At 42.1% G+C, this 27,123-nt stretch overlaps 2 protein-coding genes across 3 annotated transcripts; both read right to left on the bottom strand.

The window, feature by feature from the left end:
- Positions 1–6,355: 6,355 nt before the first annotated feature.
- On the bottom strand, positions 6,356–10,135 carry LOC127051709 (olfactory receptor 1052-like). Of its 2 annotated transcripts, none has more exons than XM_050954376.1 (2): positions 10,105–10,135; positions 6,356–7,272 (listed from the first exon to the last, which is right to left on the bottom strand). In XM_050954376.1, exons 1-2 carry the CDS (start codon positions 10,133–10,135, stop codon positions 6,356–6,358), a joined length of 948 nt encoding a protein of 315 aa, XP_050810333.1. The 2 variants fall into 2 exon arrangements, with proteins under 2 accessions (XP_050810333.1, XP_050810334.1); XM_050954377.1 differs by lacking the exon at positions 10,105–10,135 and adding an exon at positions 8,813–8,854 and having other exon boundaries at positions 6,356–7,282.
- A 3,019-nt stretch (positions 10,136–13,154) lies between these two features.
- On the bottom strand, positions 13,155–14,892 carry LOC127051408 (olfactory receptor 1019-like). The gene is made up of 2 exons (XM_050953668.1): positions 13,981–14,892; positions 13,155–13,184 (listed from the first exon to the last, which is right to left on the bottom strand). Exons 1-2 carry the CDS (start codon positions 14,890–14,892, stop codon positions 13,155–13,157), a joined length of 942 nt encoding a protein of 313 aa, XP_050809625.1.
- Between the last annotated feature and the right edge of the window lie 12,231 nt (positions 14,893–27,123).

The raw sequence follows: 27,123 nt of genomic DNA, 5'->3' as shown, positions 1-27,123 counted from the left end.
TCTCTGGATGCCCCGAAAATGGTAGGAGCCGAGGTGCTTCCAAGTAGTTGGTAGGAGCTGAGGTGCTGACAACAGCAGGGACCCACCTGCACATCTGGGAACCTCCTCCAGCTTCAGAAAGGTTGCTGGCTGCTGCCCTTGGAGCCCAGGTCTGAAGGCAGCACAGAAGTGAGGGTGGCAATGCTGTGACCCCCCCCCAACAACCTCTGAACTCCCCCATTCTCCCAGTTTGGTCGGGACCCTCATGGTTACAATACCATGAAATGTCAGGTGGAAACAGCTGAAATGGTGACCTAGGTCAATTTCAAGACCAGTGGGTTTGTAAATTAGTCAAAGTGAGTCCTGAATTTGGTAGAGACCTGGCTATTATGGAGGCCCAAGCAGGTTTGCACTCCCAGTTCTCCTAAAAGGCCATGGAGAATTCCTGCTGCCCGAGAAACTTCCCAGAATAAGCTACCAGGACTAGGGGGAAATGAAGGAAACCAACCAAAGCCTGAGCTAGGTTGAAGAGCATTGATCCAAGCCGTGTTTGAACCCCTCCACCCCCACCTGCCTACCTGCGGTGAAACGGACAGAGGGGCACTGATTTCTAGATGTGAACTTGCTACAGACCGTGGGCTTCAGCACAAGCCGTACAGCCCATACTCTGAACTCTTGGATAAACAGCAAAGCTGGCTTTTCCGAAACCTTTCCCCCCAGTGCTCTGCATCCACTTGCGATTGTGCCCAGCAGGGGCTGGTGGAGGGGAGGGGAAGGGAGATGAGGCCATGCAAATGTTGTGGCGTCTGCACTACCCCACAGACACACACACAGCAATGCAGGGCATAATATCCAGGACAGTAAATGATTTGGCCATAACCTACAAAATCCTCAGTGCTGAAAGTCCAATTTCTCTAGAAAACAAGGGGAGGAAGGGGTTAGAGAGTTGCAGTAACCACCTGGACTTCCGGTCTCTGGCCAGCCACATCCCCCTCTCCAGAGTTTTCACTGCTATGTTCTCCAAACTGGTCCTCCTGATCTAATGTGAGGTCACATCCTGGCCTTTAGGGACATTGGCAGGATCTTCCCTGTTCCCAGCTGCAGCATCACCCTTGTTATTCTGTCTGATAAGGATCCTGGAGGAGGAGGCAATGCTGGAGTGGGTGGGTGGAAGGCCTGGAGCGCCTGTGGTCCATTTGCTTAGAACTTCCTCCTGTCTACTTATTATGCAACCCCCTTTACTGCGCCATTGACAGTGGTTATTGTTGCCAGATGTGCACGATTAAGTGATTAAGACCTATGTGGCATTTTGGGTGCAGAATAATTCCCCTCAGGCGTATTGTTCTGTTGGAGGTGGGGGTGGGAGAAGAAATTTTTACTCCTATGCCCAGTAGTTTCAGTCCTGTTTTCTTTCACAAAAATCATTGCTTTTCCAATTTTGTATTGAAGGAGGGCCAAAATAAAAGCCCTATTTCTGATTCTATTCTATCCTACATAAACTTATATCACAATAGTATCTGAGCACCATCCAGCAGTGCACTAAGTGACAGGACTGGTTATTCTCTCCTCTACTCCCCATTGCTCCTGGGGCAATTTTGCACCATTGCGCAATACAGAATTTTCACAGAATTAATGTTCTACGCAGAGTTTTCTCCCCCCTCCACAGAATTGCACTGTAGATCCACTGGCCACCACTGCAGGCTGCTGGGCCTGGCAGAGCCCAGATCCCCAGGTCACAAAGAGAAGAGCAGGATGGTTCCTGTCAGTTCCAGTTCCTGGCATACCCTGAAAGAAGGAGGTGACATGTAGGAAACTCCATACAAACCCAGAACCCAACACCAGGCTGTTTCTCCTTCTGGATCCTTGGATTCTGGAAATGATAGGGGTACGAGAGTCTGGGCTGGTGGGCGAGGGTGGTTTTGTCATGTGTCTGGCAGGTATTTTGAAAAGTGACCAAAATAATTGAAAGTAGTATGATTATATAGTGTTATTCTGACAAATAAAATATGCAGAATTTTAAAATATTGTGTGCAGAATTTTTAATTTTTTTGGTGCAGATTTCCACCAGGAGTACCCCATGGAGAAATGTGTGTGCAGTGGAGTATATTGTTTTTCTAAAAGTTTTTATTATTATTATGATCTGATTTACACAATTTTTACATAGATGGGACTCCATGGGACTTCAATGCAGTTACTCCTGATTTTCATCTGTTTATAGCAGTTTAAGTGAGTCCTGAATCAAATCTAACATCGTTTTTCCGTGTAATGGCGTCTGCAGCCGCCTGTCATGAGTGTCCCCTTTCTGGTTGGGTGTGAGCCTGCTTTTCTTTCAGTTCCTACAATGGAGTAGCACCCGCATCTCATAAGCACCCCCCAGTGGATGGTTCTTTTGCCAGGCCTTCCGTGACTCAGCCTTCTGGCGAAGTCACACACACAGTCTCCTCTTCCATGCTATACAGTCTCTAGCTCTTTCTCATGGCTCTGGTACGGGGCTGTAGCACCAAGGCTTCCTTCCTGGAGACACAGCCTTCTTTAACACTCCAACAGGGGCCCATCTCAGTACTCTAGGTTGGTATGTCCTTTTTGGCAGCCTCCATGGGCTCAGCCTTCAGCCACACCAGTAGGGCCCATCATGGTACCCTTGCCCAGTCTGGCTAGGTTCTGGGCTCAGTCCTCTGGGCCCTGTCCTGCCTACAGTGAGCTGCCCATGGTACTGCTGGTCTGACTGCCTCTCTGCCAGAGTTTCCTCTTCAAGCTCCAGGCAGCAACTGACTGCTCTGCTTCTGCTGCTTCCTTTTATATGGCCCTTCTGGCCATTGATTGTTTGCTCCAGTAGCCCCTCTGATTGGCTGCTACCCTGAAGCCACTCTAGGCTGCCTAAAAGACTTCTCCTCTGCTCTTTTCTGGGGCAGGGTGAGGCAGAGCCATGATGCCTCCAGCAAGGAGCCTCCAGACCTTCACACAGCTTGAATCAATTTCACTAGTGGGCCAAAGGCAAATAGCCCAAAGTTTAGGTTGTTTAGATCTGATCAAATCAGTTTTGGTCCATTATGGAGATACAGTAGTCCGGCTGCCATTATAAAGCAACTTACAGGAAAATATAGTAATAAGCAAGGGATCTCACATGCATTCACTATCCTCTACTCCAGAAAATGTTACAGTTCAGTGGTGCTGCTTTTATACTCTGTCATTGATTAAGTAGTCCCAACGGAGAGGTGCTGTGTACTGTAAACTAAAGCGGATCATAAGATATTAAGTATTTCCCATGAGAATTTCTTAAGTGTTATTCCCCCACACTCTTATTTTGTTGTTTTTGTTTTGTTTTATTTTGTTTCCATTATATTTTTTCACTGATTTTAATGAAAACTTAAGATATTTTGGCTTTTGGAAACCAAAGCCAAACAAAAAAAAAAATCAGATTTCAAAATTTGGAAAAAAAAATCTTCTTTTCAAAAAAGTCCACGTTTTGGTATAAAGTAAATTTTAATCAATTCTATTGTAGAAAAAAAAGTTGTGAAATTCTTTCCTGTTGTCTTTCAAGGTCTGGTTGTTTTCCAGTGAAATCAATGGGTATTGGATGCATATATGAATGACATATCTGTGTAACCTACATTAATACCTGGTATGGTTTGGGGTATGTCTACACATTAAATAAAGATGTAATTGTAGCATTGGTAGGCAAGGCATACCTCCCCTAACTTTAATATAGCTAGTGTAGATAATTATAACAGTGAAGGTGTGGCAGCATGGATCCTCGTAGGGCCAGCAAGCTAAGTTTGTAGCCAGCAGTCCCCAGTGATCTTGTACTGGGGCAGCCAACTCTTGCAGAATGTTACACCATTAAGCCCTTACTACCAATGTTACCCGCACTAGCTAATTTAAAGCTAACATGGGACTCCCTAGCTCCACTGCAGTCACATCTTCGTTTGTGTGCAGATGTACCTTTTGAGTGGGTGGACCAAATCATGAATTATAGGGCTCTGTTACCAACTTCAAGCTACTGGACTTGGTGCTTTAGCCTAAGTAATAGTCTTTCATGCAGACCGAGTTCAATCTCTGAAGATATGGTCAACAGATATACTTTGACAAAGACGGCAGCTCTGATTTCCTGGATACTCATGAGGTATCAATCGAGGAGAAATGACAATTGGTGACCATGGCCCAGAACAAGGAAATTCTGGTGCCCTTACTGTTAGGTAGAGTGGCATAGATCAAGAGATTCTGAGAATTTGGTCAATAGCACTGGAATGCCAGTGGCCTTGCACAAGATCGGCATCACTCAAAAAAGCATCCAGATTATGGAATCTATTTCTAACTAAATTCTCTCTCACTTAGAAAAAATGATAAAATAAAATAAATCCCAAACCAAAAACATCTTAAAACAAACACCGAAAGAAAAATGGACACAAAAACTGATGCATTAATGCAAAGTTAAGACAAAGAAATCAAGCATTTCAAAGTCATAAATCCAAAGTTTGGAACTTCGGCCTTTGACTTAAAATGTGGTCTTGCTTTATATACTTATAAAATATGTGCCACTTAAAACTACAATGCAAAATGGAGCTTCTTATGCAACATGCATTTTATTGTCCACCCAGAAAGTGACAGCCCAGTATAGAGGCAAATGGATTTTTACATTTAAATGAGATCTATAAATATGTAAATTTTTGAAGTAAGTTGATTGTTTTTGCAACATAGAGCTAGAGTTTTGTCAAGCATATTTCTTTACTAAAATGCAAATACATAAAAAGAAAATACATGTTAATATGTATTAATGTGCTAATATGAGCTTTTTAAACCATTCATAACCATTTTCATATATATTTTGTTGGTCATTAACATACATTTTTGTCATTAAGTATCTTTGTTGTCTAACAGAAGGGCCATAATCAGTATATAGAATTGGTGAGAATATAACTCTAATTAGGTTATGTTGCTGAAGAGAAGATCTGTAAACAATTTACAGTAACAACGAATATATAGCTGGAATCAGTATATAGTGTTAGCAAGGCAAGACGGGTGTGATAATATCTTTTACTGGACCAACTTCTGTAGGTGACAGAGACAAGATTTCAAGCTACATAGAATTTTTTAGAAGAAGAAGAGCTTCAAAAGTTGGTCCAGTAAAAAATATTACCTCACTCACTTTGTGTCTCTACTATTCTGGGACAAACAGACTACCACAACAGTGCAAACAGTATAGTGTTTTGCTCTAATCAATGTATAACATTAACCTGCAGCTCTAATCAGTGTATAACATCGAACCTGCAGCTGAACCTGTAACTGGCTTACTCCAAATGCTGGCACTGAACTTGTACGATTCAGCTGGCAAACCTATTATCAACCAAAACCAGCTTTTTCTCACAGTGAAGCTCTGATTTCATGCCACAAGGAAAATTTGACTCCTGATTGAAATAATCATAAGCAACAGAGGAATCATGATCATTGACATTAAAGCACACACATTCTCAGCTAAGTGCAATTCAGTTATACCACAAATCTTGAGTAATTACATTGACTTCACTGCAAGTACTTCAGATTTACACTGGGGGAAGTGAAAGTGGGATTTCTCTTGCTCTCTGTCCCCCTCACCCCATTTTCTTTCTTTCACTCTCTCTCACACATGTAGACTCACGCACAAATACATGCCTCTGCTGGATGTGCATTAAGGGTATGTCTACACTTCAGTTAGACACTTCTAGCTCCTGGTGCTTGCCCTTGCAGGGCTGCAGCCTGAGGTCTGGGATCCTCCCACTTGCCAGGGTCCTAGAACCCAGGCTCCAGCTCAAGCCTGAACGTCTACCCTGTAATTAAATGTCTGCTTAGCCCAAGCCCTGCAAACTTAAGTCAGCTGGCATGGGATTGCCATAGGTTTTTAATTACAGTGTAGACATATCCTAGGAGTGCATCCAAAATCATCCCTTGTTTGTTCTTTCTACCTCTGACTAATAGAAATGGTGACTGGAATATTTACTCCTACCTTGCAATATTCTTGGGTTTACTTACATGGGCTTACTTGGATGATAATAACAAGAGGCACAGGCGATATTTCAAAAATTTAGAGCCCTGTTTCTAATGACATGACTTCAATGGAAACGAAAACAGAAACACAAAGTTAGGCACCTGCTTAAATGTTATGTTGAACAAAGATCTCCTGATGAGTCGGGGTTTTAGTAACATGACTGACATCTAGGAACTTACATAATTCAATCTACCTAGGGCACTGAATAGGGACATCCACAAAATATATACCCTGGGTGATACTTTTCACCTCTTTGTGGAAATACCCTGGTTTCACATTCCATAGCTACAGTGGGATTCCTCTTTCCAACCACCCTTCTCCACTGGTTACTCTGAATTACATTATGATAGGAATTCATGGAGTAAACATTTTTCTCTCTATCATTTTCCTTACAGCACCTTTCACCTCCTTGTTTCTCAGGCTGTAGATCAAGGGGTTCAGCATGGGGATCACCACTGTGTAGAACACTGAGGCCATTTTATCTGTATCCAGCGAGTAGCTGGAACTGGGTCGGAAATACATGAAGAGAATTGTCCCGTGGAATATGGCGACAGCTGTTAGGTGGGAGGCGCAGGTGGAGAAGGCTTTGCGCCTGCCCTCGGCAGAGTGGATCCTCAGCACGGCTATGATGATGAGAATGTATGAGACAATGATGATCAGAAAAGTGCTTATTTCAAACAAACTGCCAAAGATGAAAACCAGCATCACATTCATATGGATGTTGCTGCAGGAGAGCTTCAGGAGAGGGGTGAGATCGCAGAAAAAGTGGTTAATGATATTGGAGTCACAAAAGGATAATCTCAACAACCCACTTGTGTGTATCAAAGAGTTCACAAAGCCCCAGAAATACGACCCAATGACCAGCAGCAGGCAGACCTTCTTAGTCATAGTGACTGTGTAGAGTAGTGGGTTACAGATGGCCACATAGCGATCATATGCCATAGTGGCTAGGAGGAAAATCTCAGTGGTGGCAAATGCGGCAAAAAAGCAATATTGCATAATACACCCGCTATAAGAAATGGCTTTGCGCTCCACTAAGAAATTGACCAGCATATTGGGAGCAATGGTGGAGGAATAGCAGGCGTCTAAGAAGGACAAGTTGCTGAGGAAGAAGTACATGGGCGTGTGGAGTTGGAGGTTGATCTGAATGACCAAGATCATCCCTAAATTCCCCAGCAGGGTGATGAAATAGATTAATGAAAACACTACAAAAAGTGGGACCTGAAGCTCTGGATGATCTGTTAGTCCGATGAGAATGAACCTAGTCACCGCTGTGTCATTGTTTCCAGTCATTGGCTTAGCTTGATTCTTAGCTGCCGAGATAATAAATATTATGTATTATTTGTATTGCATTAGCACCTAGGACCTGATGGTGTTAGGTGCTGTACAAAAACAGAACAAAAGGACAGTCCTGAAGAGTTACAATGTATTTATAAGACAAGAGACAACAAATGTTTACAAAAAGATAGATCAGGGGAGCACAAGCAAACAAGGAGATTATATTGGTCTGCATGATAGGCAGTGGACACAGTATGTCACCCTCCTGACCTTACAATAACTGATGTTTGTTTACGTAGTACTATAGGCTGGTGGCAAACTCCATTCAGCTGGTGACCTCTCTCTAGTAGTTGGCAATGCCTTCACAACTGAGTCAGCAGCTGCACCGAGTGTAGAATAACTTCTGGGCATTTATTAAAGGAACAAAATACAGATTAAAACTGGTGTCTGTCTTTTTAAGTTCCATGCACTCAACAGTGCATCACTTACCCACATCATCTGTAAACAGCCCAGGTGTCCTTCAGCTGTGCCCGTTTGTTAGGTGGGGGCAAAAAATCTAACTATCTTCAAGACTGCACTTGATAAGTTTATGGAGGAGATGGTACAATGGAGCTGCCTACAATGGCAAGTAGCCAAACTGTGATTGCTAGCAACAAATATCTCCAATGGCTGGTGACAGGACATTAGATGGGGAGGGCTCTGGGTTACAACAGAGAATTATTTCTTATGTGACTGGCTGGTGGGTATTGTTAACATGCTCAGGGTCCAATTGACTGCCATATTTGGGGTCAGATTGGCAGAGACCCTGGGGTTTTTTTGCCTTCCTTTGCAGCATGAGGTCACTTGCTGGTTTAAACTAGTGTAAATGGTGGATTCTCTGTAATGTGAAGTCCTTAAATAATGATTTGAGGACTTCAGTAACTCAGCCAGAGGTTATAGGTCTATTATAGGAGTGGATGCGGGGGAGGTTCTGTGATCTGTGATTTCCCCAGGAAGTCAGACTAACTAGGTGATCATTAAGGTCCCTTCTGGTCTTAAAATCTATGAGTCTATGAATTAAAAATATTATTGTAACACTCTTGTGAAAAGAGGCAGAGTTAAAGTTGTGTGTGCAACCTAGCATTGGCATTTCCTGACAACTGAGTGCTTAACTATGCCCAACATCAATATTCATTTACTATGTTCTTTTTAAATGAAACTTCCCAGAATTTTAAAAAGAAAAAAATGGAGTGGGGGAATCCATCCAATTCCATGCAATTTATGAAGTCCTCTCCTCTTCCATGCACCTTAACTGCTAGACCATCTGTTTTTTCTCTCTGTTGGTTTTCTTGTTGCATCCTTCCAGTTGCATTTTATCTTCTTCCAGCATCATTCTTCCGATAGCTATCTGTCCTTGCCCTTGTCATTAACCAAGCAGAGTTGAATGGGATGCCCACGAAAGCATTCTGCCACTAAGCTCTTGTTTGGTCATTCCAGGGAAAGGTGGCCACGGCTTGCAAAATTGAGTAATGATTTAGGTGCCTTGACTGTTATGTGCAACTTTAACTTATGACAATTTAAAAGGGAGGGATATTCAGAAAGTGCCGAGCATCTGCACTTTGAATATCAGATTTCTTTAAGGTGTTTCAAGGTGTGCGCCCCAAACTGGAGACATTTAAAATAACTTTTGAAAACCTAGATTGTCATATTGATCTCCAAGCTCACCAAGAGCTGAAGATTTGCCTCTACAGCACAATCCTAACTGCTGCAAACCCCTGGGAGAGAGAGGTTGGTATTAGCTGTCAAACCCAAGCCAGCTTCATCAGCTGTGTGGGATACTGTCCCTAAATCACTGGATCATCCCAGTCACCAGCCATCTCGGTAGGGAAAGCAGCACCATCATTTAGTTGAGGTTAAATGGATACATTACTCAAGAGCTAATGCTGTGATGTGTCTCTTATAATCATATTGTATCATCAAAACATCACACAGGTCTCACAGTATCCAAAAGCAAGGGGTTGTAAAAGGCCTAGAGAGCTCATTTACTTACATAGGGTCACTTTGTACTCTTTTTATTCACTTTGAGTAGCACTTTATGAAAAAGTCCTTTTAGCGTCAATGGAATTATTCAGAAAGACCCCAGATCAGGAAGATACTTAAAGCATGTGCCTTACTTTAAACACATGCATAGTCCCAAATTAATGAGATTATTCAGGTGCTTAGCTCCAGGATCACAGTAAAGTATCATTCAAATTTAAAAAAGTGTGCCACTATGTAACCCACTATTATTATATTATTTATTTTTTGTGTTATTCTAGCACCAAGATCCCAGTCATGGATTAGGCCCAAATTGTGGCAGGCAATGTACAAACACAGAGCAAAATGCTTATCAAATAATACAAGAAAAGAGGTAGCAAGTGGATACAGACAGAGAAATGGAAGAGAACAAGGCAACAATGAGACAGTAGTTGTTATTTTCTGAGGCTAAATATTACAGGTGGAAGATCCATGGATACATTATTCTGTAAAAATATTTCTCCCACGTCACCAGTTTTACACGATCATTTAAAATGAATTTTTTTATCCTAATGTAGCACTACTTACTTCAAACTTCTTGGATCACAATGACAATAATTACTTTTCACATTCTTTCTTCCAAACTAAAATAAAATATAAAATTAAGATACTTCAGGCCAGTGATCCAGCCAGTGTAAGTCGGCACTGCACCACTGGAAAAAATCAGCTAAGAATCTGGCCCTAAATATTTCCACCTGAGGAAAATAGATATTTTTCTCATTATATATCCCAGTTTAGTCCATACTAGGGCTAGTAAGAATGTTTTTCACCTAAATATTTTTGTTCACCAGAGAATGTCATTGACACAGAAATGTTTCATGGAGATGTGTTGATTCTGGTGGAGTTTTCAGCCAGAAGTTTTCTGAGATTTAAGGTGCACTTTTTGATCAATTCCAGAGAGAGAAGGAAAGAGAAGGGAGAATTGAAAACCTGACTTTTCTGATCATCAAACGGACATTTTGACGCAATTCCATTTTGTGAAGCCTTTCAAAAGGTTGTATTTTCATTCCAATATGGAACGAAGACAAATTTTGAAACCTTGAAGATTGTCACAAAACATTCTCTGGCTGTCTCTAGTCCATATATAGTGCTATGAACCCTACCTGCAGGAAAAACAGACCAACTTACTGAATGACTCCAGAGGATCCACATTAAAGAAATGGTAAGATAAAAAAGTGCTTATATATATATATATAGCTTATATTTGTCTTTCAAGGCAAGTCACTTGAAATCTCCAAACATCCCTCCTACTCCCAAACTTCTTCAAACTAAGCAATTAAGACTTCCATCCTAGATCTTTGTTTTGGCTGCAGAATAATTGCCCTCAGATGAATTGTGCCATGAGAAAAAGAAACGATGTTGATCCATTATTTCTATTGTGTAGTGAGCTAGAGGACTCTTTCCACAGAGACCCAGCTGGGACAGTTGTAACCATGGTGTTATAACCTAAAACATATATCCCTCAAGTCTTTTGTGGCCACAGACTTGAGCTATGGGTGGTGCTCTACCACTTCTCATTGGTCCCAGGGCTTTGGGAGCTGTAAGCAGGGAGAAACTAAGCAGCCACACAGCCAGGGAGCATCAGGGAGACTCAAGGCCTTCGAGCCACAATAAAGGGCAAGGTGTAGATCCAGCAGTTACAGCCCCCCCCGTGCCAGATATACAGGAACCTTGTGTTGTAGTTAAGAAGCGTAGAGATGGACTCACTCCGCCCCACCATACACATCATTATCGCTTCCTCCCACCTTCCCTGCGTCATGCTGTCTCCACATCAAACTGCAAAAAATCCTGCTGCCTTCATATCCTCATGTGCCATGAGATGAGTTGATGATGGAGGATCCTTGTCCATCTTGTATGTCCCCTTGAGTCCTCTTACATGTCATATGTTTAAAAACTCAGGAAATTTTATAAGCAAGAGCCTCGTTTAATAACAATCTGCAGCTCTTTTAGAGCACTTCTCATCCCTAGATCTCAAAGTGCTTTATAAAGAAGGTCAGTATCATTATCCCATTTTACAAATGGGGAAACTGAGGCACCGGGAGAAAAAAAAACCCCAATCCACTCCTCCGAAAACAAAATGCTTGCCCAAAGTCACCCAGCCATAATACTAGAAGCCAATAAAAAGTCATTTCAAAGTGACAAATCAAAATGTTTCATTTTTAAAATGTCAAAATTAAACATTTTCATTTTCTTTAGGTTACATTTTGACTAAAAAAAATTAGGTGAAATCAGCACAAATTCACAAATGGTTTGGTGTTGCCAAATCTGCATTTTTATTTTAATTTTTTGGCTAAAAAAATGTTCAGTTGAAAATTGGTACCCAGCTTCATCTACAATCTCAGGCTTCACTCATAAGCACCCAACCCCACTGTGCACACACCTCACACCAAACATTAGCTGATGTTGCCGAGGACTTTTCTCTCCTTGGAGGGCCCAATCCCAGGGAGGGCACCCACATGAGTGCTTCCACCAGTGGTGGTGGGGAGCCACAATTCCATAGGTCAGCTGTGGCTCTGTGGGCGCTGGCCCTACCCCTGGGGTCCTGATTGGATGGGGATGGCAGGAACGGCGCCAGGGTTTTTGGCTCCCTAGGTTGGGGTCCTTCCATGCTCCTGGTTGTTGGCGGCAATTCTGCGGCGGGGGCGTCCCTCCGCACTCCTGGTCTTCGGGGCACGTCGGCGACAGGTCCCAGAGCGAGTGAAGGACCCGCTGCAGAATTGCCGCCGAAGAACCAGAGCACAGAAGGACCCCTTGCCGCAGAATTGGGCTTGAAGTGGTCATCTGGTCCATCTCCCATGCTGACGCAGGAACAAATAAACCTAGACTATCCCGGACAGAAGCTTGTCTTATCAGTTCTTAAAAAAACCTCCAGTGACAGGCATCCCTTGGTAATCTTATCCTTATAGTTAGAAAGTTTTTTTCCAACTTAAATCTCCCTTGCTGCAGATTAAGGATACTCTTCTGCTCTCTGCTGCTCAGTAAGGGAATCAGCTGATCCCAGTTCAGGTATGCCTTCTTAGCAACTAGAGCTGACTGGGCAACTTGAGGGGTCAGCAAATGTGCATTGTGTTGAAAAGAAATCCACCTTTCCCAGTGTTCCTGTTTTCCCAAGTTTCCTGAAGAAACCAACAACATACCAACGCAGAATATACATTAGTGGCCATTCCTCACACATATTAATTAGTAGGTGAAATTTGGTTCAAATTCCTCATGGCATGTTTAGAAAAAATGGGTTCCAAATAGGTGAGACCTTGTAAAACAGAAAATTCTGCTGCCCTGGTCTATTTGAGATTATGTTAAAATTGTAAGATTGGACTTTAAATTTCAGGGGGAGTTACTGGACCTGTTTGCATGCTAGAGGGCTCAGTATGGAAGCACACAATAGGGGCCTAGCAGCAATCAGTGAGCAGGCACATAGCCTAGAGTAAGTTGGGGTAAGTTGTAACTTTCTGTTATAGAGAGCAGCCTGCTTTCTCTCCCTCTGTTTTTTGGGTTCTTGTGTGCTATTGATCTTGAACTTAAGAAATAAAGTAGTGTGATATTGCAAACTTCCAGGAAGACTATTTTATGTTTTTCTCTAACTTCTCTGCTTGTTGGTCGTGAAATGTAAAAGACGCTACCTCATCTGTAGTCTCACTACTGTGAGATCATATCATCTAAAACAAATTCTGAAGCCAAAAGTCATTTTGAAATAAAAAAATGAAACATTTAATTTCAGTAAGGTTGATCTTATTTAAACACTTTATTTCATTCTCTTTCCCAAAACCAAATGTCATTGAAATTGAAATATTCACAAGGAATGCTAAAATTTTTAAAAAAATCAGCATTTCCCAACAGAGAAAATGTTCTGCTGGAAAATTTTCGACCAGTTTAAGTTGGTTTCCATACCAGCTTGCAATTATTGCTCTTTGCTATGCACCACTGCATGGTGCATTCATTTAATTTCACACAATTATTGAGAATGTGGTTTATGAAACTGAATAATATTTATCCCTTTAGTTTGTTAAACTATTTCCACTTACCCCCCTGCCCCTCGAATTCTTGCTTATTGGGCGTGGTGCTGTGATTCCTCCTGTGGTTATATTTTTCTATTGTCCAATAAATTAGTAAATAAATGCATAGATTCATAGATTTTAAGATCAGAAGGGGCCATTTAATCATGTAATGCGACCTCCTGTATAACAAAGGCATATAATTTCATCCAGTTTTTTCCAAATATATGTACATATAAGCAAAGAAATTTCTGGAGACCTTCATTATAGGCCTGATCCAATGTCCATCAATGAGAGACTTTCCATTTATTTCAAAGAGCACTGGATCTGCTCCTTTGGTCTCACACACTGATTACACCACTATCAAAAAGGGGAACCAAGGCCATCTCATGCTTGGGATGCGGATCAAGGAAATTAAATAAATCCTGACACAATATAAGGAACTGACCATCCCACTGGTGTCCTTCCCAACCCATATGAGCCATAGTCCTGCATATTTAAATATATGTCATCACAGTTTCTATACACAGACAAGATATGTGGCTTGGGTTCATCTTTAAAACCTCTTGTGACTTTGCTGTGTGATGCACCAGGGACACCACTGTCCCTTGTCCTTCCCAGTCATGTCACTGGGAAAACTGTTTTTTTTTCTACAATTCTTATCAGCGCTTCCTTCACTTCCTTGTTCCTCAGGCTGTAGATCAGGGGGTTCAGCATTGGAAAGACCACAGTGTAAAACACAGAAACCACTTTGTCTGCATCCAGCGAATAACTGGAGCTGGGCCGTAAATACACGAATAGAAGAGTCCCGTAGAATAAGGCAACAGCGATCAGGTGAGAGGTGCAGGTGTTGAAGGCTTTGTGCCTGCCCTCGGTGGAGTGGATCCTCAGGATGGCGGCAAGGACATAGGCGTAGGAGATGAGGATGACCAAAAAGGTGCTAGTTTGGATAAAGCCACACAGGGCGAAGAGGAGGAGTTCATTGATGTGAGTGTCAGAGCAGGAGAGCGCTAGCAGTGGGGGGATGTCACAGAAGAAATGATTGATGACATTGGAGCCACAGAATGACAGACTGAATGTCAAAGAAGTATGGATCAGTGAGCTCACACTGCCACTGATATATGCCCCTGCTATTAGAGAAACACAGACCCTACGGGACATGATGGGCATATAGAGCAGCGGGTTACAGATGGCCACATAACGGTCATATGCCATTGCAGCCAATATGAGGCACTCGGCTTCTGCAAAAGCAGCAAAGAGATACATTTGCATTGCACAGCAAGTGAAGGAAATGGTCTTGCTTTGTGCTAGGAAGTTCACCAGCATTTTGGGAGCAATGGTAGAGGAGTAGCTAAGGTCTAGGAAGGCCAGGTTGCTGAGAAAAAAGTACATGGGGGTGTGAAGGCAGGAATTGATATGAATTAGCATGATGATGCCAATGTTCCCCACCAAAGTGGTGACATAGATGGCTAGAAACAGAACGAACAGGACCACTTCCACCTCTGGACAATGGGTGAGGCCAAGGAGGATGAACTCGGTCACTGTAGTGTGGTTTCCCCTGGACATTGCCTCAGCACATGCATTGTCTGTTGCCAGCTCAACACAAGGAAAATCAGGGAGATAGGATGATCTTGGTGGATGAGTGAAACAAGAACAAATTTCATCCGTCTCCTATAAACACAATAAAGACAAAGTTACCATAGGCATTAGCATCTCACCAGATATCACTGCTCACAGAACGAAATATGAAGACCTAGCTCATGTCTGTGCATAAGGAAAGCTTGGGAGGGCTTTCAAAGATCGATGGTATGAATGTAATTCAAGATGTAGAGTTCCTCTTCCTCAAACAGACATATAAAATGATACCTGAATTAAATGTGGCCTCATGGGGCTTTTTTTCAAAAAGCAGCAGGAATGGTAACAGAATTGAAATGTCTATCTTTGACCCACATATGTCATATCACTCTGAAAGCCATGCCACTTACCATATAAAAGCTGGCCCTTACATATCCCACTAATTCAGTCTAGAGTATAGAACTCAGACACATTTTCCTAAAAACAGCACCATTGCATCAGATAGATATGCACCCCCCCCCAGAACATAGATACATCTTGCTCACCCCTGAGCTAAAGTCATCTAATACAGGAAAGGTAGATACTATCCAGGAAAGTAATCCTTCAAATGTCTATCTTCTTCGACAAATGGAAAAGACATCAATAAATACAAGGAAGATGCTACTCCATTAACACAGAGCTTTTAATTAGGTTCATTAATCAGCCTCTTTCACTCATAAAGGTAGTTTCATATATTAAAGTACAATTATTTTCCCGCATCTATTAATGAAGACATCCGACTTTGCAACAATGCAAATTATTGAAATCATAGAAGCTAGTAGATTCTATTAATTGAAAATTAGTAACAGTCTGACAAATCTACAGAAACATTGCACCCTTGTTTGGAAATGTGAACCACAAGGCAGAGATCATTAATGCACCATGCTTAAATCTCAGACCTAGGGCCAGATTAACTGGAAAGCATTCATAAACATAATTTATAAGTTTCTGGCTGCTTTACAACACCAGAAAATTGTGAGGAAGCCAGCGCATGCCAAAGATTTTCTTCTTTTATAGCCAATCTAGGCATATATTAATAGGGCTGGCTGGAAAACAACAATTCCATTTTATGAAATATTTCAAGGTTTCAAAATTTGTTTTCACTTTGGTGCAGAATAAAAACAAGACCTTTTAAAGTTTTGAGATGAAAAGCAAAGCAAGAAAGAGAAAAAGCCCCCACAGAAAGTTAGGACAGCCACCTAGGTCGTGGGAGATGCCCTGTCCCTAGCCCTCAATTTGAATCAAAATATTTCCATCTACTGATTGCTGCATAGAGAACGAATGATGTTATTATTAAAATTGCAGTAGTGCCTTGTATCCCCAATCAAATTAGAGATCCATTGTCCCAAGCCCTGTGAAAACATATCTGAAGTGATTACAACGAAGGTGTAATTGGTTTTAAACAACATCTTGAGTTCCACTCAAAAATTCTAAGCCAGGGGTGGCCAGCCTGTGGCTCTTCAGAAGTTAATATGTGGCTCCTTGTATAGACACCAACTCTGGGGCGGGAGCTACAGGTGCCAACTTTCCAATGTGCCGAGGGGTGCTCACTGCTCAACCCATGGCTCCGCCACAGGCCCTGCCCCCACTCCACCCATTCCCGCCCCTGAGCCTGCCATGCCCTCGCTCCTCCACCTCCCCCCAGAGCCTCCTGCATGCCACAAACCAGCTGATCGAGAGGTGCAGGGAGGGAGGGGGATGCGCTGACTGGCAGGGCTCCTGGGGGTGGACAGTGCTGGGAGCCAGGGCGATGGAACTGATGGGGGCTGCTTATCATCGAATCATAGAATATCAGGGTTGGAAGGGACCTCAGGAGGTCATCTAGTCCCACCCCCTGCTCAAAGCAGGACCAATTCCCAACTAAATCAGCCCAGCTAGGACTTTGTCAAGCCTGACCTTAAAAACCTCTAAGGAAGAAGATTCCACCATTTCCCTAGGTAACCCATTCCAGTGCTTCACCACCCTCCTAGTGAAAAAGTTTTTCTTAATATCCAACCTAAATCTCCCCCACTGCAACTTGAGACCATTACTCCTTATTCTGTCATCAGGTACCACTGAGAACAATCTAGAGCCATCCTCTTTGGAACCACTTTCAGATAGTTGAAAGCAGCTATCAAATCCCCCCTCATTCTTCTCTTCTGCAGATTAAACAATCCCAGTTCCCTCAGCCTCTCCTCATAAGTGGTGTGCTCCAGCCCCCTAATCATTTTTGTTGCCCTCTGCTGGACTCTTTCCAATCTTTCCACAGCCTTCTTGTAGTGTGGGGCCCAAAACTGGACACAGTACTCCAGATGAGGCCTCACCAATGTTGAACAGAGGGGAATGATCTCGTCCCTCGATCTGCTGGCAATGCCCCTACTTATACAGCCCAAAATGCCATTAACCTTCTTGGCAACAAGGGCACACTGTTGACTCATATCCAGCTTCTCATCCACTGTAACCTGTAGGTCTTTTTCTGCAGAACTGCTTCCTAGCCATTCGGTCCCTAGTTTGTAACAGTGGATGGGATTCTTCCATCCTAAGTGCAGGACTCTGCACTTGTCCTTGTTGAACCTCATCAGCTTTCTTTTGGCCCAATCCTCTAATTTGTCTAGGTCCCTCTGTATCCTATCCCTACCTTCCAGCATATCTACCACTCCTCCCAGTTTAATGTCATCTGCAAACTTGCTGAGAGTGCAGTCCATACCATCCTCCAGATCATTAATGAAGATATTGAACAAAACCAGCCCCAGGACCGACCCTTGGGGCACTCCGCTTGAAACCAGCTGCCAACTAGACATAGAGCCATTGATCACTACCCATTGAGCCCGACGATCTAGCCAGCTTTCTATCCACCTTATGGTCCATTCATCCAGCCCATACTTCTTTAACTTGCTGGCAAGAATACTGTGGGAAACCATATCAAAAGCTTTGCTAAAGTCAAGGATGTATTACTGTGGCTCTCTGGCAATGTACGTGGGTAAAGTCTGGCTCCTTCACAGGCTCAGGTTGACCACCTCTGTTCTAAGCAGATAACGATGATCATGGAGCAATGATGTTCTGTACACCCTGCACAACAAAAATTAATTATTTAAGGGCAGGAAGGATGTTCCAGTGACTGGTTATGGCGGTATCTTCAGATTCAGAAAGTCGGGGCCCACTTCCTGGCTATGCTGCCAATACCCTATGTTACGTTGGGAAAATTGGGTTGTAATTTTCAAAAGTGCCTAGGTTTCTTAGGAGCCTAAGTCACATTTTCAAGGTTACTTTCAATGAGATTTAGGCATATAAAATATTAAGCCACTTTTGAAATTAGGATCTAGGCCCAGATTTTTAACGGTTTTTAGGTGCCTAACTCCCAATGATTTCAGTGGAAGTTATTTCATAAAGGGAGCACTCATGCAACAAAAATAACACTTTACTCACAAGACTACAGGCTGGGGAACTTGCTTCCTTATTCAACCGAGCGAGGTATGTTGTGGGCTTCTAAATTGCTATTGGGGTTGTATTGCCAGAACAATGATACATACATTGGATTCCAGGAGCAAATGGGGAAAAAATATTGCTTTGTGCCACTTTTTAAAAGGAGGAAGAGTCATCATGGAAACTTGACAATATTTGAAACTATTTGGCAAATTTGTGTTAAATTCAGCAAAGATCATAAGCCTAGGCTTAACTTCAAACATATGAATAGTTCCAATGAGGTCAGCGGGACTACTTACATACTTAGAGTTAAGCACAGGCTGGATTTGGACTATAGTTTTGCTGGACTAGGACTATAGTCTGAAATGTGACTATGCAAAATTGTCATTCTAGGGTACAATATTTCCATATTGCATTGGCTGATCGATAGATAAAGGATCAGATCCTCCACTGGAGCAAATAGGCATCGACCTCTTGCTTTCAAAGCAACTGCACCAGTTTACACCAGCTAAGGATCTGGCCCATGCTGTCTGCTCTGCAAATTCTGCCTTGTCACACCTGTGTTATTTTCTCACTCATATAAAAGCACCCAGCAATAGATGTAAGTTAGCCAGCAAACCATTGATGATTCATGAAGAGAAACTAGCTCTCTGACCGATTGAAGCATTGGCTCTGTAAGGCTAGCATGTATGAAAACAGTACGAGTTTTAGCTGTCATTGAAGTCAGCTGATCTCACTCTGTTATACAGAGGGAGCAGAACCTGAGAGAGTACAAAAGATACCATGAATACCTAGTAATTTTTTTAAACCATAACTGTGCTTAAAATACATCTTTCACTGCATCTGAAGGTGAAAAGAGAATGATTTTGTCCTACAAAACCCAGAGCAATTATGCAAAATCAGGTGGCTTTCTCCTATCTGTAGCTGGGTTGACAGGTAGCATAAGATAAGTCACAACAGAATCATAGAAGATTAGGGTTGGACTAGATCTCAGGAGGTCATATACTCCAACCCCCTGCTCAAAGCAGGACCAACGCCAACTAAATCATCCCAGCCAGGGCTTTCTCAAGCTAGGCCTTAAAAACCTCTAAGGTTGGAGATTCCACCACCTCCCTAGGTAACCCATTCCATCAAGAATCAAACATCCCCTAAATCTCATTGGAATTTTTGCCTGAAATTAACTAGGGTATGTAAAGGAAATCGGGGCCCAAATTAGGCTCTTTTGTAGCTCAAACCCAGCTTTCATTTTGAAACTTAACTTCTAAACATTTCCTTTCATTATCTGTATTTCATCAAATAAACTGTTTCACTCCAAGCTCACCTGGATTATGGCCAGTTAATAGCTCATCCCACTTGGAGCCATTTCTGCTTAGCCCATCAAATGGAAGTGAATAGTTTTTCATCTATATTTATTCAAACTTACTTGCTTTCCCTCAGTGCAGAAGCTGTTGCTGTGTGGCATGCAGGAGATTTCATAATCACATTTATGACATCTGGGACACAGTCCCTAAAGCATTTTTAGGCTGTTGATCTCATGAGGTGGGGGAGTAGAACAAACAATTAAAATGTTCTTCTTGTCATTTCTGTAGGGGGTAAATATGCATGATGAAATGTGAGCTGTCACAGAGTTGCGGTTTTTTATTTTCCCTTTGACTATGAACTGATTTATGGTGGTTTTAAAGCCCATCTGCTATTTTTTAAAAAGACCATCCACAATTCGGGTGGAAGTGACTATGAAATGATAGATTTCACTGTTCTAAGGGAAGAAAATGAAGGCAGCAGAATAAGGACAATTGACTTCAATAAAGCAAATGTTAACAAATTCAGAGAACTGGTAGGTAAGGTCCCATGGGAAGAAATCCTAAGGGGAAAAGGAGTTCTGGAGAGATGCTTAACATTGTAGTTACGTTCCTGAAAAATGCTACTTTAAGCTAAATGATGTTAAGCAAATCCAATTTCCCCATAAGAATTAATGTAAATAGGGGGTTAAGACTATATATATAGTATAAGTTCTAAACAAACAATTTAATGCTGTACACAGCAATGATGATTGTGAATCTTGGTTGAGGTGGTGAAGTCAGAAGGTGGGATATTTCCCAGGCAATGCCTTACTGCTAAATGATGAACTAGCACTCAGTTGAGCCCTCAAGGATTAACACATTGTTGTTAATATAGCCTCACACTCTACAAGGCAGCCAAATGGAGGGCAGAGACACAGCATGGTAGTGGCTGCAAACATTACCTGTGGAAACTGAATGTGATGATGAACCCACGCTATCCCACTGGAGCACCCCACTCCCTCCACTTTCCAAAGGGCTGGGGGGGATGTGCATGTGTGTGTGAGACAGACACACACCTCATGTGTGTGTGTGTGTGTGTGTGTGTGTGTGTGTATGAGAGAGAGAGAGAGTGTGTGGTATGTGTGAGAAAGAGAGACAGAGACACACATCATGTGTGTGAGAGAGAAGTGCGTTGCCCCTTTAAGTATGGTGAACCCACTCTAAGTACATTGCCTTTTTAAGTAGATCAGCAAGTTGAGACAGCAGCTGCAGCCAGCAAGTTCTCATTATCCTGAGCCCTGTCCTGTCTCCCTGCCCCACCACCCCATCCCCCGCTCTGTGAAGATGGGGTATAGCAGCAGGGGGCAGAAGCAGGAAAGAGGGACACCCTGACATCAGCACCTCTCTTCCCCCGAACCCTGCAGGACCAGCTCCAAGGCAGAGGGCAGAAGCAGCATACAGCAGTGAGGGGAGGGACAGCTGAACTGCCTGGAAATTGATAGCCTGCTGGGCGGCTGCTGCACAGGGAATTTAGGGAAGCTGATGGGAGGCTACCAATCCACTCTGGTTCCAAGCTCCCACCAGCTAACTCCAACAGGCTGTTCTTCCTGCAAGCAGTGGACAAAGCAGGCAGCTGCCAAACAGCGTTATAAGGGAGCATTGCGCAACTTTAAATGAGCATGTTCTCTAATTGATCAGCGATGTAACAATGAAACAATGTTAACTGGGACAACATTAAGTGAGTCTTTACTGTGCTTCAGAGGGAATGAACAAAATAGGGAAATTATCAAGTGATCCATCCCCTGTCATCCAGTCCCAGCTTCTGGCAATCATAGGTTTGCATCCCTTACCCTCTTGGCTAATAGCCATTTTTGGACCTATCCTCCCCGAACTTATCTAATTCTTTTTAGAACCAAGTTATACTTCTAGCCTTTACAACCTCCAGTGGCAATGAGTTGCACAGATTGACTGTGCGTGGTATGAAGAAGTACCTCCTTATGTTTATTTTAAACCTGTGGCCTATGAATTTCATTGTATGACCGCTGGTTTTTGTGCTATGTGAAGGGCTAAATAACATTTTCCTATACATTTTCTCCACACCATCATGATTTTATAGATCTCTAGTTCTTTTCTAAGTTTAACAGTCCCACCCTTTTTTCTCTCTCCTCATATGGAAGATGTTTCATCCACCTAATCATTTTTGTTGTCCTTCTTTGTATTTTTTCCAGTTCTAATATCGTGGTTTTTTTTTGAGATGAGGTGACCAGAAGTGCATGCAGTATTCTAGGTGTGCACATACCATGGATTTATATAGTGACAATATGATGTTTTCTGTTTTATCATCTATCCCTTTCCTAATGGTTCTCAACATTATGTTAGCTTTTTTGACTGCCAGTTGACCTTGACCAAATGTTTTCAGAGAACTATCCATGATGACTCCAAGATCTCTTTCTTGAGTGGTAACAGCTAATTTAGATCCTATCATTTTGTATGTATAGTTGGGATTGTGTTTTCCAATGTGCATTACTTTATACTTATCAATTCAATTTCATCTGCCCAGTCACCCAGTTTTGAGACATCCCTTTATAACTCTTCACTATCAGCTTTAAATGTAACTATCTTGAGTAATTGTCTATCATTTGCAAATTTTGCCACCTTGCTTTTCCAGATCATTTAAGAATATTTTGAACAGCACAGGTCCCAGTGCAGATCCTTGGGGTACTCTGCTATTTACCTCTCTCTATTGTGAAAATTGCCCATTTATTCCTCTCTTTGTTTCTTATCTTTTAACCAGATATTGATGCATGAGAGGTCCTTCCCTCTTATCCCATGACAGCTTACTTTGCTTAGAACCTTTGGTGAGGGACCTTGTCAAAGGCTTTCTGAAAATCTAAATACACTATATCCACTGGATCCCCCTTGTCCGCATGCTTGTTTACATCCTCTAAGAATTCTAATAGATTGGTGAGACCTGATTTCCCTTTACAAATGTCATGTTGACTCTCCTCCAACATATTGTGTTCATCTATGTGTCTGATAATTCTGTTCTTTACTATAGTTCAGCCAGTTGACCTGGTACTAAAGATAGGCGTACCAGCTTATAATTGTCAGGATTACATTTGGAGTCTTTTTTTAAACAATCTCAGTTCAATTATCCCTATGTCTGAGGTGGGAAAGAGATTTTGAACTTGAATCTCGTACGTTTCAGGAAAGTGCACTAGCCACACCAGAATATGTTATTCTGGCATGAATCATTCTTAATCTGTCTTGTGGAAGCTGTACTGTGATGTATGAATCATTAAACTATCATTGGAGCAGGGACTCTGCTTTGGGTCTCATATATCTTAGGTGAATGCCCTAACCACCAAACTAAGGAGCCATTCTCAGTCTCTCTTTCTGGCACAGTGACCATTCATTATCATTCATAGTAGCAATTCTTTAATTCACAGACACCATCTCCTCTTCTCTTTCCCACCATATCCTCCCTGCCATTTTGTGAATGGCATCAAAGTCCTGGAGGAGATTGCCTGAAACTATTTGCCAAAATAGTTTCAGGTTAACCAAAATTGCATTTTTAGATGAATAAACTATTTGTGCTAAAATTTCATTCAGTTCTAATACGAAGAGAGCTAGAGGCTACACTGGACCGGGAGAAGCAGGCAGATGACAGTGTCCTGGAAGTTGGCTGCAAAGTTGAAGCCAGGACTGCAATGCTGAGAGGTGGGCAGGAAAATAGGGTGTTGCTGGTAGGAAGCCAGAATAGCAGGAGGTTACATCACAGCAGCCAGCAAATAGGGGATGTGGGAGCAACTGCCTGTGTCACAGCAGGAGAACAGCATGGTCAGGCCCCAACAAGACCATGGTCAAGAACTGAGCTCTGGCTGGTGGCTGGACAGTCCAAGACACCAGTGCCTCTGAAAGAGGTTGGGCAGGAGGATGTGTCCATGACACAAGGCCTGAGGAGTACCCCTGATTACTGTATCTTTGTATACCTGTACTGGACGAGAGACCCTTGGGACTGGGTTATGAACTGCAGGGATGATCTTATATCGTTCTTCAACTTAAAGTAACTTTCCTGAGGGAATTGGAAGTTCTTCATTTCTCCTTCCCTTAGTAACATAACCCTCTGTTCCTGAGAATCCATGAGCATGTATGGGAACCCAACCATGGACATAAAGGGGAGGTAACAACCTTTCTGTATACAGTACTATAAAATTCCTCCTGGCCAGAGGCACAAAATCCTTTTACCTCTAAAAGGTTAAGAAGCTCAGGTAACCTAATTGACACCTGACCTAAAGGACCAATAAGGGGACACGATACTTTCAGATCGGGGGTGGGGAGGCTTTGTTTTGTCCATCTGTGTCTGTCTGCTCTGTGTGCTTGCTGGAGACAGATCAAGAAAGCAAGTAATCCAACTCCATTAGAATTAGTAAGTACTAGTAAGGGAATGTGTTAGCTTACTTTTATTTTGACTTGTGATTTTCTCTGTGCTGAGAGGAAGGTGTATTCCTGGTTTTTGGTGGAGTTTTTTGTAACTTTAAAGTTTTGCCCAGAGGGAAATCCTTTGTGTTTTGAATCTGATTGCCCTATGAGATTATCTTCCATTCTAATTTTACAGAGGTGCTTCTTTTACCTTCTTTCTTTCTAATAAAGTTCTGTGTTTTTTTAAGAATCTGATTTTTTTTAGTGTCCTAAAACACCTCAAGGTTGGTCTGTCCTCATCTTGTTTATTCTCAAGCCTCCCCAGGAAAGGGCGGGTAGGGCTTGGAGGGATATTATGGGAAAGTAGGAACTCCAAGTGGTCTTTTCCCTGAGTTTTGTCTAATCAGTTGGTGGTGGAAGCATTAACTAATCCAAGGTACAAGGGAGAATTTGTGCCTTGGGGAGTTTTTAACCTAAGTTGGTAGAAATAAACTTAGGGAGTCTTTCATGCAGGTCCCCATGTCTCTACCCTAGAGTTCAGAGTCGGAAGGGAACCCTGACATACCTGTACTAGACAAGAGACCCTTGGGACTGGGTTATGAACTGCAGGGATGATCTTGTATCATTCTGCAACTTAAAGTAACTTTCCTGAGGCATTTGGCAGTTCTTCATTTCTCCCTCCATTAGTAACACAACCCTCTGTTCCTGAGAATCCATGAGCACATATGGGAACCCAACTGGCAGAAGCATGTAGAGCCCAGCGCTTGGAACATCAACTATGCTTGTCTCCAAGGTCATGGTTTGCCTGAACTTCTAACAGAGAGGGGTGTGCCACAGCACTTGCAGCGACACCTTGCACAGGGGTTGGTAACAATTCTTTGCAGATCACCTTTAAGGTTTCCCTTGGCTCATCAAAGAGGGTCTTGTTTACATGGCGCTATGTTGTCTGCCAGAGGTATACGTTGTAGAGTGCTCCAATGTGTCAAGCATAGGTGCTAGAACTAGGGATGCTAGGGGTGCTGGTTTCCCTTATATACAGGGTTTACAGTTTGATTCAATGGCTCTCAGCACCTACACTATAAAAATTGTTCCAGCACCCATGCACTATCTGTCCCTGTAGACCTTGCTAACCACGTTGGAGCACACCACACCTTACGCCCTTCTGGTGTGCATTACTGCACCATATAGACAAGCCCTATGTTATAATCAAAATGAAAGTCCACAAGGAGAACTACATATATTAGAGTAGCATTACCCAAACTTTAGAAAGCAAACTCCCTCCATTCAGAAAAACATCCCAAAAATAATTCTGCCCCCATTCAAGCTATCTCGTCATTTTACACTTCTCCCCATCACTGTAGTATCTAAGCACCATTCATATAAAAACACTTGTAATAGTGAAACCCCCAGGGGATTTCATGGACCTCCTGGCACCATCTTGGCACAAACTCTGCTTGTGATGGGTTTTTTGTTTTTGATTTTTATAATATTTTTATTTATTTATTCCCTCTTTTATTTATCCATTCATTTGTCATTTATTGGTAGGCATTTATTGGATAGAAAGGAGTTTGACAGTAGTGAGGGAAATTCTTCTGGTAGAAAGGCAGTGTGTTGTTAAAGATGCCCACATATTTTAGGTCTTCATAATATATTTCATCTACTTTCTAACATGTTTTGCTGAGCAGTGAAATAGTTAAAAATACTGACAGTCTGAAGTATCATCATTGATATCTGAGTGACACACTGTAATGGGTTGGCACCCACCTCTCGCAAGCATCCCTTCTGATTGGGTGTGTCTGCATTCTATCACTTAAGCTGACCCCTCTTGGTGGTTCTCAGGAAGTTTTTTCAGCAACTCAGACCTCCAGCCAAGTCACACACACACTGTCTGCATGTGAACCAGAACAGACTCCTTCCAGGGTAAACAGTCCACCAGGGTCTATCTCAGTCTCCCTCCGGTGGTGTCTCTTTAGCCCTCCCTGGGATCAACCTTTAAGTAGTTCTGTCCCTGGTATAAGGCCGGTTACATTCTGTACCCCAAAGCAACACCCTCATATTTGCCATGGTGATATAACTATGATGTGTTTTGTATAAAGTATGCCTTGTAAGGTATCATTCTAAAAGTCTTGCTCTATTAAGCATTAATATCCTGTTGGATTGTATTTGTTGTCATTGTATCTGAAGTTATGAATATTGACTATGTACAAGTATTTCAGATGTGTTTGCTCCTGGGTAACACCCACAAGGTGGTTTACATCCCATCTAGCCAGCACATTCTGGAGGAATTATTCAAGGTAATGGCCCATTAAGAAACAAAATAGGCCATAGAAGAAGTAGAAGTCTATAAAAGAAATTCTGATTTAGTTTAAAAAATATGCTAGCATATAGATTATTCTTAGTATTTCTTATTTGTAATGTAGTAGCGCCTACCGGTCCAGTCATAGACCAGGATTCCTTTGTGCTAGGTGCTGTAGAAACACAGAACAAAAGATGGTCCTCTACTCTCTAGATCTCACAATCTAAATAAGGTGTCCAATACATGTCTGTTTGCCTAGAAGTAAAGAGAAGCAATCTATCTAAAATGGCCAGTAATTGTTAGGTTCTCTGAAGCTGGAGCTGGTTGACTATTATTAATCAAACTGCTTATCAATCTGTTTGGGCATTTTTCACTTCCTGCATTATTTAACAAATAATTTATCCTATTATTTGATATGCTGGTTGAACAACATTTATTATTAAATTTGTGCATTAATTGTGAAATAAACTATTCATTTTTTATGTATTACCTCATTCAAGCATCCTCAACCAAAATATTTTCTTCCCTTTCACAGTGAGCTTGTGAAGCTCTGTTCATTACCATTAGCAAATGGTCAGCTGACCAGTGAGAGAGGTTTAATAGTAAGCAAAGTATTAGATTTTTAATTAGCGAGATTTTATTGTACTTTCACAGAGTGTAAACAAGGACATAAATTAAAAATTGGAAGGTGCGTTAAGAAATATCAACCTATACAGTCTGGGAGCACAATACTGAAAAATCTCATGCCATAGACAAGTTAGTGATAGAAAGGTAAGGGAGGTG

Source organism: Gopherus flavomarginatus, chromosome 5, assembly GCF_025201925.1.
Source record: "Gopherus flavomarginatus isolate rGopFla2 chromosome 5, rGopFla2.mat.asm, whole genome shotgun sequence".
Classification (NCBI taxonomy): Eukaryota; Metazoa; Chordata; order Testudines; family Testudinidae; genus Gopherus; species Gopherus flavomarginatus.
Note: the sequence above shows the minus strand (reverse complement) of the source record. Positions and strands in the feature narration are given on the sequence as shown.